We start from the raw sequence: 12,016 nt of genomic DNA on the forward strand, positions 1-12,016 counted from the left end.
CAAGCAAAAATAAACGCCACCTGACACCTGCAGATCTCCGCCAAAAGACTGGCCCAACGCACACCACAACAGCTCTCGTCATCGTTCCGTTGGGCTGCCGCTGGATTGTCGGACGCGGCTTGTTGTGTTGTTGTCCTTGATCCGTTCATGGCCGTCAATGGCAATGTGTCGCTGGCGGTGAACGACACAGAGACGTACACGTCTGCGTGGATCGTGATTTATATCGCTTGCGCTTTGCACGGCGGATTGTTTCTTTATGCTGCATCTGTGGCTCAACGTAGGGTTCCACTGAGTCGACTGATGCAAGAGCAGAGCAGACAAGCTGCTTCACCGGAGGCTTACCTTTCTCCGTGCTGTACCTGTATGACGTGTGGAAAGACATGTACCTGAATCTCCAGTACCTGTATGACGTGTGGAAAGACATGCGGAGCGTCATCTCTCCCTTCTTCTTTGCGATCAACTCAATCTTCTTTGCCGGTTTCATGATGCTCAACCAGAGCAAGACGCTCGACATCTTTATAGGCTACAGTGGAGTACTTGCGGCCGCGCCACTGGCCACACTGCTAATCGAATGGCAGCAGTTACAGCGAAACAAATGGCAGCAGTCGTGGGTGGAGAAGGATCCCGTAGGGAAGCGGCCCAGTAGAGTTCGACCGCATCATAAGGATCCCGTAGAGCAGCCCAAGGAGCAGGCAGAGCCGCCGCCGCCGCCGCCGCCGCAAGAAGGCGAGGCGGCTGACAGGTACCAAGATTTATCCGAGCCAATGCTGAATGTGGTTGCGATGGGAGCTGGCCAGTGCTTGCTGATGGGTTATTATGCATATGCCGTCTACACTTCCAAGCCGGACTTCACCAGCAGCCAAACTTTGCTCTTCTACTTTACAGGCGCTGTGATACAGATCATGCTCATCGTGCAGAAAGGTGGCTTCCTTGTCTATGACAACACCATGTTCAAATTCTGGCTCTTTGCGCGCGCTACCTGTAACCGGGGAGGAACCCTGAGTATTGCTGACAAGCGTGGCGCGAATAAGATCGTCTCTGTGAATCGCATGGGCCTCAGTGTGCGCATCTTTCTCTGGTCTCTGGTGAACGTCCTTACCACAACCTTCCTTGTTTTATCGATCCCGCTACTGTTGAGCACAGCAGAGACCCACTTGGACTTCGTGCTCAATGCAGCAGCAAGCATCTTCATCATCGAGCTGGATGACATTGAGCCTAAGAAGTGCGTTGCAATTGAAGGTGGGAAAAGAAGGGCGCGGCCTGGTGCTGGGGAATGCGATGAATCCCCAGCGTGACCCCCATCGGGGATCGCGGCCAGGCAGCGAAGGTCGGAGTGGGTGATGGAGGCCTCCAGCGCGAATGACGGGGCACGGACGGAGAAAATGGGGCAGGGCGCGGGCCGAGAGGGAGAGGCGGACGAACAGGGGCATTCAAAAGCGCGGATGCATGTGGGCGTCCTGGGCGGCTGGGCGGGCGTTCTCGGACTAGGGCATGTGTACACTCGCATTTGTCCACCACTTTAATTAAACCGCCGCACCTAGTAGTGGTAGCTGGTAACAACAGGCGACCGGAGCCGCGCTGTTCTAGAGCTGTTAGGTTTTGTATGAGTGTCCAACCAAAACAAAGGACACACGTGCGGGGGCTATACGCGAGTCGCGAGTCGCGAGACGCCGGCAGCGGAACCCATCACATCACACACACACGTCGAGACGCCGACATCAACGCAGTTCACACACCTCACTCACACGCGAGGCCTCTCGATGAAGTCAGAGCGAATTACAAGGCACGCGAATCGCGATTTTACGCGCGCGCGCTGACCATGCGGTTTAAAATGGGATGCGCGGTCGCAGGGCCATGACGGGTTGTTTCGTCGCTTTGTCGTTTGGGCTTTCCGGGCCACCTGCCCTCGCTCCTCCTCCACTGCGCATTGGGATGTCAGGGATACTGCGTAGCCCTTCCTGGTGGAGGCGCGCGCGATTCCGTGACTCTCCTTTTACGCGCCAATGCACCCTCACCGAAGGTGCATAGGAGTGAATCCGAGTGAAACTAGTTCCTTTTATAGCTCTCGGCGCGGCGTGAGTGAACACACACACACACACACATCTCGGCGCGCCTTTGCCTGTGCGATGGCAGATAGCTGCACAGTCCTCGTCGAGAACCTGCCGGCGGACGCCTCGCGGGAGGACCTCTCCACCTACTTTGGTGCGGGACCAGAACACGACACGACACTCGTGTAATTCTAAGCTAGCAGCCGCTGCCCTCCACAGTCCGCAGCCACCGTGCCCTCCCGCGCCCGCCGCAGCCTTCCACGGCCACGTCGAGAAGGTCCTGCTAGACGGCACGACCGCACTAATCACGTTTGAGAGCGGCGCGAGCGCCCGGTCGGCGCTGCTCTTTGACGGCGCCGAGTTCCACGGATCGGCGATCGCTGTCGCGCTGGATGCGGCCTGCGTCGACCCGATCCGCAGGACGCTGGCCGACGGCTCGGGCTCGCCCTCGGGCGGCTCCGGCGGAGGTGTGGGTGGGACCATTCCTCCCCGATCTCCCCACGCGCCTCCCCCCTCCCCGCCCCACTTCTCCTCCCCACCGCTCCTCCCCTCCTCTCCTCCCCGACGCCGCCCGCAGGCTCCTCCTCGCCAGATGAGTGCAGAGTCTCGCAAGACAGCGACGTCGCCGCCCAGACCGCGGCCGCCGCCGCCGCCGCCGCTGACGCAGACGCCACCGCCGCAGCCGTCGCCGCTGCCGCCGCCGCAGCCGCCACCGCCGCCGCCGCCGCCGCCGCCGCCAAGGCTCCCGTCACCTCCCCGAAGTGGGCATGCCGCACCGCTGCGGCTGCCGGGGTGTCGGCGGGCATCGACGGCACCGTGAGGCGCGCCATCGACGGGTTTGCGGACGCCGTCGCAGAGGCGCGGGCCGCAGACATGCCCCTCGCAACAGACATGCCCCTCGCAGCAGACATCCTACCAATCTCTCAACCTCGCCCCCCCTCGCGGCAGGTCCCTCTCAACGAGGGCCGGGCGCTGCTCGGTGCGCCGCAGCGGAGGAGGAGGCCGCGCCGCCGCGTGCTCCCGCCTCACCCGCCGCACCCGCTCGCCGAGTAGGCTCGACGCTGGCGATGATGGCGCTGCTCGCCGTGGTGTGAGGCGGGGCAGTGGCGCGTCGCGTGCCCTCCTCGCCGCGGCGCTTAAGACGGGGCGGCGGTGCTGATTTATTGACTTCTGTCGGGGCGGAGACTAGGGCGGAGAGGCTGTCGGGGCGGAAATCGCATGCAGGCTTTTGTGGCGTTGTGCGGAGGTGCCGCTCAGAGGCGAATAATGTTGCGGTGTCGCGGCGGATCGGTGACATGTGTTGGTTGTGTGTGCGCGTCTAGCTGTGATTCGAAGCGCAGGCGGGCGCCTCGGCGCAATCGGGTTGCAATTGTTGGCGTCCTCCAGCGTCGGCCGTCGACCGTCGGGTTGCAATTGATTTTTTCAGAAAAAGAAAGAAAGAAAGCAGACAGCCCAAAAAAAAGAACAAGAAGAACGGCCTGGGGGGCACGGAGGTCGGGGACGTTGCTGCTTTTGGCCCTTTTCTCTTTTCTGTCTCTTTATTTTACGGCGGATCCCTTGGCCTTGCGCAAGAGCGCGGCTTCGAGCTGCCCGGCGCAGCCAGAGGGCGAGGGCTGCGCCGTGCGGTGGCTGTGCTTCGCTGCGTTGCTGTGCGAGTCCAACCCGCCGGCGAGGGCGGCAGCAGGCCGTCGGCACAGCCTTTGCGGCGTCATCTTGGAGCACTTGGAGCACTTGGAGTGTAGTCATTAATGGGGAGCTAAGAAGCGCACCCAGCGGGCCGGATGATCGGCATCGCGCATCGGGCTACGGGCTAGAGAGCCCTACCCCTAGGGGGAGTAGTTGTAAAGTAAACACGGGTTGCCCCCTCTGTTGTTCATCTTTCTACATACATACATGAGTAGAACACCAGGCGGTCTAACCCGAGGGTGTTCTACGAAGAGCTATAATGAACACCAGGCAACTTCACGATTTTTTATTCTACGTCAGCCATCCACGCCAAAAGTGGGTTGATGGTGGTGTTCGCAGTGCTATGCTCGGCGGTACAGGCCTTTGACGTCCCCTTCGGACCGCAGCCTGGTGACGCGCTCTCCGGGCTCTGGCCCGCGCCGGCCAACGCCAGCGCATCCGGCGCGTTCTTGTGCCTCTCGGAGGCTGCGTTCAAGATGAGCGTGAAGTCGACGCTCTCGCCGCCCGCGGTTGAGCGACTGCGACGAGCTATCCATCGGACGGAGGCCAAAATCTTCACTCCAGCAGCGCGACCGCATCTCCACCAGTCCGTGGCCGCGTATGCCGCGAGCCCGACGCTTACTGCGCTTGCCATTTACGTGACCTCCGACGACCTCACGCTCTCGCGCCGCACCGATGAGTCTTACGCGCTGTCGATCGAGGGGGCGCCGCCCGCGGCGACGCTGCGCGCGCACACTGTGTACGGTGCACTGCACGGCCTGGAGACGTTCTCACAGCTCGTGTCACGAGGGAGCGGCTTGCGCGGCAAATGCTCGGCGGTCATCAACGCGTCGCGGCTCGCCATCAGCGACGCGCCTCGCTTCCGGTGGCGCGGGCTGATGCTCGACTCGGCGCGGCACTACCTGCCGGTCGAGGCCATCACGGCGATGCTCGACGCGATGTCGTTCAACAAGCTCAACGTCCTCCACTGGCACATCTCCGACTCGCAGTCCTTCCCGCTGCTCACCAAGGCCCGAGGAGTTAGTTGCTAGCACATCTCCGACTCGCAGTCCTTCCCGCTGCTCACCAAGGCCCGAGGAGTTAGTTGCTAGCACATCTCCGACACGCAGTCCTTCCCGCGGCGACGCTCGCGCCTCAAGGAGAAGCGGTGTGAATCAAGGGGAAAGGACAGCTCTGAATGCAGGCGACGCCCGCGTTGGCACGCGGCGCATACTCGCCAGCGCTGGTTTACACCGCGGACGACGTGCGCACGATCGTCGGCTTCGCGGCGGACCGCGGGATCCGCGTCGTGCCCGAGCTGGATTCGCCGGGCCACGCAACCTCCTGGTCGGTCGGCTACCCCAACGCCACGCTGCCCCGCTGCCAGGCACCGTCACCGTTCGCTTCCCCTTGGACCGCGGCGGGGGCATGTCCATGACACGTCCTGTGGGATGCGTGGTCAGACGCTCGACCCCACTTCGGACGCGGCGTTCGCGCTGCTCGAGGCGCTCTTCGCCGAGGTTGCCTCCCTCTTCCCGGACGAGTACATGCACATCGGCGCCGACGAGGTGGGCTTCAGTCTCAACACACCTCGCAGCACCGAGGACGGAACGCACGCACGCGCACGCACGCACACGCACGCACGCACGCACGCGCACGCACACACACACACACACAGACACACACGCACTGCGCACACACGCACTGCTCATGGAGCCGACATGAGGCCACACATTGTGCCGCCGGCCGAGTCGTTCTGCTGGACACGTGAGGTGGACTTTGCGTGCTGGATCAGCAGCGCGACGGTCGTCTCGTACATGCAGCGCCGCGGGATCGCGCGCGACGACGCCGGCTTCAAGGAGCTCACCGCGAAGTACATCGGAAGGCTCACGGCGCTCGTCGCAAAGTCGGGCAAGACGGCGGTGGCGTGGCAGGAGGCGATGGACCACTACGGCCCGACGGCCGCCAACCCCACGCCGCCCAGCGCGCGTCTGCCGTCAGACTTGGTGGTTGAGCAGTGGCTCCAGCCGGCGTGGAACTGGGCCAACCTGAGCGCCATCACCGGGCAGGGCTACCTCGGCCGGCCCGACGCCACGTGGCCGACCGGCCACAGCGGCTTCGAGGCACTTGTCACGCTCGGCTGGTACCTGGACGGCACAGCCAGCCTCAACGCGTGGGAGGAGGCATACGCGCGCGAGCCGCTGACCAACAAGACGTGCGTGTACGACGCCGCCGGCCACGAGGCGGCCTGCGCGTGCTCGTGCCCCTCGGGCCCGTGGCGGGACGGCAAGTGCCACTGCTTCGACCTGCGTGGCTCGGCCAAGGCTGCCAAGGTGCTCGGCGGCGAGGCGCCGCTGTGGGGCGAGCACATCGACCGCACCAACCTCGAGCCGCGCGCCTTCCCTCGAGCGAGCGCGGTCGCCGAGCGGCTGTGGAGCCCGGTCTGGCGCAACAACGCTTCGGCGGCCGCGCCGCGCCTGCTCAAGCACCGCTGCCGCATGATCGAGAGAGGCGTGCGCGTGACGCCGCTGGGGCCAGGCTTCTGCTGAAAGAGAGTGTGTGTTTGGGGACTAAAAGGCGCCGGGGGAGAGAGATCGTTGTGTAATAGTAGTCCACACATCGGATGTGTGCGGCGCCCGGGGCGGCGGGGGGGTGTATCGTAGTACGTAGAGCCGTACGAGACGGCATTGTTGTCCGTCCTCGCGCCGTCCAGCGTCGGCAGCGTCCGTGGCAGCGTGCAGGCTGCAGCGACCCTGGCATATCCGTTATTCCTTAAGTTATTGCGAATGAATGCACGCCGCGAACATGAAATTTCCATGTAGCTGAGAATCCGAAGCGGGCGCGCCGGGCAACCCGCGTAACCCTTTTATAGATACAGTCATGCTCATGGGTCTCATGATCGCGCGCAAGCGCTGCTTGGGCTGCTACTGGCTACTGGAACTACTGTGCCGGGCGCAACACTCCCCCCCTCCTCCACAGAGGAGGTCGATCGCGATCGTGAGAAGCGAAGGTGATTCCTCTGCGACGACTTGCTCGGCTCGACGAGTGAGGCAGCGGGCATGTGGCCACGGCCAGACGCGCGGCCTGTCGCACCCGACCAGCTGTGCCAGGACTGCCTGACGTCCTGCAGCACGTGCCGCCGCCAGCTGTCGTAGGGCAGCAGCTCCTTGACGAGCAACGTCGCGCCGTCGGGCCCGGCGGCGGCATCCACCTACATTATGGCAAGCGTATGAACAGACGCCCCCACAGCCTTGGCGAGTTTATGGGCGGCGGCTGTGGGGGACCTGCGAGACCTCGTGCGCAAAGCAGATCCAATCTCCCTCCGCCAATAGACCCAACGCCTCGCCCGCCGTGGCACCCTCCACGCGCTGCGCCGCCGACAGCGACCCGCGCAGCAGGTAGATCTCCTTGATAGGTCTCCGGAACAAAAGCGCCTGGACACACAGGCAGGTGTTGACCGGCTGGATCCAACCCTGCCTTCGGCGTTGGGAGGCGCGCCTTCTTCGCGTGTGGTGCCCAGCGCTCGATCCGAGTCTCGAGCCCGTCCTTGCTGATGGCCCACCCACGCCGTGGCCCGTCGATCCAGCTGGCCTCGCGCTGCCGTGGAACGAGGAGGCGTGGGCAGAGCGCCACGTGCTGCGCAACCTCGGTGGCGGAGGTGGCTTGCATCAAGCCCCACCAGGTGAGGATCTCGGTGCGCCCTTCGAAGGGCTGAGTCATCGCCGCGTGGTGCGTGCCGATGGGGTAGCGCACCAGCGCGGGTGCCTCTACCTGCGGCGGGGTGGGCGCCGGTTGAGGATGGCGGTCGAGGCGGTGGCGGCAGCGGTGGAGGCCTGCGCGAAGTTTGTGTCCGCGAAGCGGCCGGTAAAGACGATGTACTCCTCGCCGCCGGGGTGGTCATGGTAGGGCAGTCGCGGCGTGTTCGGCGGATAGTCCACAATGTAGCGGACGCGCGGGTAGTGAACGCTGCCGCTCACCTCTGCAGACAGCCACTTCCTGCGAATGTCTGGGAAGGTGTGTACGTCATCGCCAAAATCGTCGCACTCATGCATGGTGTTGAGAGCGCACTGAAAGCAGTGGGAGGAGGAGATCCACCTTGCATCGGCCGCCTTGACCAGGTGTGTCTGACTGATGTCGCAGTTCCGCGCAAAGGTGGACGACTCCTCGGCATTTTTCCAGTCGGCATCGCCAGCCAGCCACCGTTGCTGTGCTAGTGCGGTTGCCTTGCTGGCCTTTGCGCCTTGTGCGCGAATACACCACGGCCACGAGCAGCACGCGGCGGCCGGTTGATCTGTCTCGTCGTCCAGCATGTTCGCTGGCGAACTAGAAAAGGCGCGTGAGCTAAAGGGCGGGCACGTCCTTGACGCTCCGGGGGGGTGAACCTTGAGCACTTGAGCACTGGATACAGTTGTACCTGCTGGGGCGAGCCTCGGCGAGACTGCGTCAGCTGTTCCCACAGCAGGCTGGAAGTACCTCGCCAGGTTGTACCCGGGTAGTGTCGATTCCGCGTGGTACGGGACCCCTCAATCGTCTCGCCCTCCCTCACTGGTGTGTTCATTGGGGGGGGTCATAACAAACACGGGGTGAATGAACCTTCTTTTGTAGAAGGCTAGGATTGAGAGCAGCCTCGCTCTCAATCCTAGAAGTCGAAGGATTGGGAGCAGCACTCCTCGCAATCGTACGTAGCAACTCTGTGCGAGAGTGAGCACCCACGCTCGCAATCCTACGTCTTCTAGGACTATGAGCAGCTCCGCTCACAATCAATGTGACTGGTGTCTGGTGATGCCCACGACTACTACCAGCGCGCTCACAATCCGAGCAAACTCTAGGGTTGCGAGCAGCTTATTAGCCCACAATCCTAGCAACATACCTCCGATTGCGAGCAGGAGCCTCGCAATCCTACATCTGGTAGGACTATGAGCGGCTGCGCTCACAATCGTACCAAAGATCCAAGGACTGCTAGCAGCGCACAGAGGGCGCTCCCAAATCGCTCCAGCCGCGAGCGCTTGTGAGTGAGCGCGCCGGGAGGGTCTCCTCACAATCCAAACAGTACAATCGCACCGATTGCGAGGGGACCCGCTCGCAATCCTAGAAGTCGTAGCACGTAGGACTGTGGGCGGTGTCGCTCGCATTCGGCGAAAGTTCTAGGATTGCGAGGAGTGCTGCTCACAATCGGAGGCATGTTGCTAGGATTGTGAGCTAAGCTGCTCGCAACCCTAGAGTTTGCTCGGATTGTGAGCGCGCCGAGACTGGAGACAGAACCCACCCGTACACAGGAGAGATGGGACTGCGTCCCGCCCGCTTGCCCTGCCTGCGCAGGATAGCGTGCCCCGATATGCGATAACGGCGACACTTAGCGAGGGTCACTGCGCAAGGAGGGGGTGCGAAGCCTTTTCTTTTTGTCCTCTCGGGGGATGTTCTCTCTGCGCCCATGCGCCATGTTGGCCTTCTGAGGTTTTCGTACTAATGACGTCCTTCTCGGCCCTGGATGTGAGGTTGATAACTGCACTCCAAGTGCTCCAAGTGCTTGGCCGACTTCGGGCTTTCCCCCGGTATGCTATAGAGGTCGCCCGCCGGCTTCCCCTCGTTTCCAAGTGCCGCCCCGCGAGCGGGAGGCCCCCAGTTCGAAACCTGGTCGACCCTTTATACGAATTCGAACCCACGTTTTTCGGCCAGGCGGCCGGTGCGTTGGTCGTTCTCGTCATGGGATAGTCCTAGAAGACGTAGGATTGCGAGCGTGGGTGCTCACTATCGCACAGAGATGCTACCGATTGCGAGGAGTGCTGCTCACAATCCTTCGACTTCTAGGATTGAGAGCGAGACTGCTCTCAATCCCAGCCTTCTACAAAAGAAGGTTCACCCTCCGTGGGGTACCATAATTAAAAGAGGTTTGGAGGAAATTTCGCATTTCTTTTTCCCAAACATACTACAAATATATTCGCGCCGTGGAGACGGCGGCCCGGGCCGCACTAGCGATACCCAGCCGACGGTGCGATACCCAGCCGACGGTGCGATACCCAGCGAACAAATATTCCAGCCGCACTAGCGATACCCGACGCTCGGCAGCTAGCGACACCGATACCGATCGACACCCGGCTCCGCATTAGCGAGAACACCATGCCCGACGCCGAGGCCGCCGACGACGCGAGAGTTCCGATCACGATTCTGACTGGCTTCTTGGGGAGCGGCAAGACGACGCTGCTCAACCACATCCTCTCTGCGACGCATGGAAAGAAGATTGCCATCGTCGAGAATGAGTTTGGCGACACCTCCATCGACGACAAGCTCATCCAGAAGAACGCCCACTTTCGGGACGAGGAGATTGTCGAGGTCCTGAACGGCTGCATCTGCTGCACGGTGCGGCAGGACCTCATCAAGATCCTGCAGAAGCTCTACCGCCGCGTCACGTCGGGCGAGTTGCACTTGGATGGGATCATCATCGAGACGACCGGCATGGCTGACCCGGCGCCTGTCGCGCAAACCTTCCTCAAGCACGAGAGGATCCGGGCCTTTGCGCGCCTCGACGGGATCGTGACCCTCGTCGACGCGAAGCACGTCGAGCGGCACCTCGACGCCGTGAAGCCGGAGGGGGTCGTCAACGAGGCGGTGGCGCAGGTCGCCTTCGCCGACCGGCTGCTGCTCAACAAGACGGACCTCGTCACGGAGGAGGACCTCGTCCGCATCGAGGCGCGGCTGAGAGGCATCAACGGCTTCGCGCCGATCCAGAGGCGCGAGGGACACTTCCGAGACACTTCGTGCTCTCCGCCGCCGCCCCACCTGCGGCACACGCTCGGCCATACGACACGCGTCACACGGCCGCAGGTGCGCCCACTCCGATGTGTCGGTCGGGTCGGTGCTACACATCCACGGCTTCGACCTGCAGCGCGCGCTCAAGGCGAGGCCGGCGCTGTGCTCGTCACTGAGCCGGCGGGAGATCCGGCGAGATCGGAGATCGTGCGAGATCACCCCGGAGGGGCCGAGTGTAGGTGAGCCCGGGGCTGCTCGACGCAAAGGGGGGGGAGACGAAGCACGACGCGAGCGTCACCAGCGTGAGCCTCGATCAGGGCGCCGCGCGACACATGCGCACGGTGCGCGGCACTCTGCGAGCCACTTGTGGACGCCACTGCCGCCTCCGAGCCACCTCCACTCGTTCGCTCCCTCCCCCGCCGCTCACGTCTGCGCATGGCTGTGTGAGGCCACGCGGGCGCCGACCCGCTCCTCCGCTCTCACCGCCCCGCGCCCTCACCGCACGCCGCCCCGCAACGACCCTCGCGGCACGCGCATGGCGCGTCACCGCTCGAACGCCGCACCCGCAGGTGCACAAGGGCGAGCTCGACCACGGCCTGGTCAAGGGCTGGATCTCGAGGCTGCTCAAGGAGAGGGGGGGCGACATGTACCGGATGAAGGGCGTGCTCCACCTCGCGCACGCCGAGCAGCGCTTCGTCTACCACGCCGTCCACATGACCTTCAGCGGCAGCTTTGACGAGCCCTGGCGCGAGTCCCTTCCGAGAGACTCCCTTCCGACACACACTCTTCCGGGACGCCTCCGACACGCGCCCGAGGAACAGCCTCGCCTGAAGGCATGCACGCACCGCGGGCACCGCAGACGCCTGGTTCGGAAGGGCTGTGCGGGCAACGCCGCCCGGGCCGCACGTCTCCGCGCCCCACGCTTGCGCACCCTTCCCGCAGGGGCGACGATGAGCCGCGCGAGAGCAAGATGGTCTTCATCGGCAAGAACCTGGACGGCGAGGAGCTGGCCGCCTCCTTCAACCGATGCCTCGCCACGCCCGAGAACATGGCGGGGAGGGAGGGGCCGTTCGGCGAGCCAGCTGGTCGGCAGCGTCTCTTCACACTTGCCGCTGTGCATAGGCGGCCAAGGAGGAGGCGCTCCGCTTCGCCGTCGGCGAGCAAGTCGAGTGCCGCACCGGGCCCGACACGTGGTCGCGGGGCGAGGTGCTCACGCGCAACTACAGGGACGAGTCGATGCCGCAGGGGTTCGTGTCGCCGTACCAGGTGGAGCTCCTTGACGGAGGACTCATTTGGACGCCCTCGGATTGCGACAGCGTCGTCCGCTCGGTGAGGCGCGCCGCGCGGAGCTTACCGGCGCACGAGCACTCGCATGGCGCGGTGAGCGACCAGATGAGCGACCTTGGACTCGAGAGCGAGACCGTCGCGGAAGGCGAGAGGAAGACGTGCGCGTGCTGCGCAGTGGGCCCGGAGCAGTAGGGCCATGTGCACAGTGCAAGGGGTCAGGGGTGTCGCGCCGCGGAGAGGTTATTCAAATTTAAGCACATCTTAACCCC

At 63.5% G+C, this 12,016-nt stretch overlaps 5 protein-coding genes across 5 annotated transcripts; all 5 read left to right on the forward strand.

Annotated features, from left to right (window-relative positions):
* Positions 1-803: 803 nt before the first annotated feature.
* On the forward strand, positions 804-1,617 carry EMIHUDRAFT_362886 (hypothetical protein; the record flags this gene model as incomplete). The annotated part of the gene is made up of 1 exon (XM_005788241.1): positions 804-1,617. The coding sequence occupies one exon, from the start codon at positions 807-809 to the stop codon at positions 1,293-1,295; it is 489 nt and encodes a 162-aa protein (XP_005788298.1). The 3' UTR covers positions 1,296-1,617.
* A 509-nt stretch (positions 1,618-2,126) lies between these two features.
* EMIHUDRAFT_455251 (hypothetical protein) lies at positions 2,127-3,399 on the forward strand (the record flags this gene model as incomplete). Its single annotated transcript, XM_005788242.1, has 5 exons — positions 2,127-2,202; positions 2,303-2,515; positions 2,626-2,906; positions 2,997-3,027; positions 3,102-3,399. 5 exons carry the CDS (start codon positions 2,127-2,129, stop codon positions 3,140-3,142), a joined length of 642 nt encoding a protein of 213 aa, XP_005788299.1. The 3' UTR covers positions 3,143-3,399.
* Positions 3,400-4,210: 811 nt separating this feature from the next.
* Positions 4,211-4,765, forward strand: EMIHUDRAFT_71027 (hypothetical protein; the record flags this gene model as incomplete). Its single annotated transcript, XM_005788243.1, has 1 exon — positions 4,211-4,765. The coding sequence occupies one exon, from the start codon at positions 4,211-4,213 to the stop codon at positions 4,763-4,765; it is 555 nt and encodes a 184-aa protein (XP_005788300.1).
* Positions 4,766-4,912: 147 nt separating this feature from the next.
* Positions 4,913-6,311, forward strand: EMIHUDRAFT_440875 (hypothetical protein). Its single transcript, XM_005788244.1, has 2 exons — positions 4,913-5,100; positions 5,337-6,311. The coding sequence occupies exon 2, from the start codon at positions 5,435-5,437 to the stop codon at positions 6,260-6,262; it is 828 nt and encodes a 275-aa protein (XP_005788301.1). The 5' UTR covers positions 4,913-5,100; positions 5,337-5,434; the 3' UTR covers positions 6,263-6,311.
* A 3,528-nt stretch (positions 6,312-9,839) lies between these two features.
* Positions 9,840-11,493, forward strand: EMIHUDRAFT_52778 (hypothetical protein; the record flags this gene model as incomplete). The annotated part of the gene is made up of 4 exons (XM_005788245.1): positions 9,840-10,468; positions 10,695-10,887; positions 11,030-11,211; positions 11,403-11,493. Coding segments are annotated over 4 exons (1,095 nt in total), but the record flags the coding sequence as incomplete, so codon positions are not given.
* Positions 11,494-12,016: the final 523 nt, after the last annotated feature.

The sequence above is a fragment of the Emiliania huxleyi genome (genome assembly GCF_000372725.1).
Source record: "Emiliania huxleyi CCMP1516 chromosome Unknown EMIHUscaffold_137, whole genome shotgun sequence".
In the NCBI taxonomy this organism is placed as follows: Eukaryota; Haptophyta; order Isochrysidales; family Noelaerhabdaceae; genus Emiliania; species Emiliania huxleyi.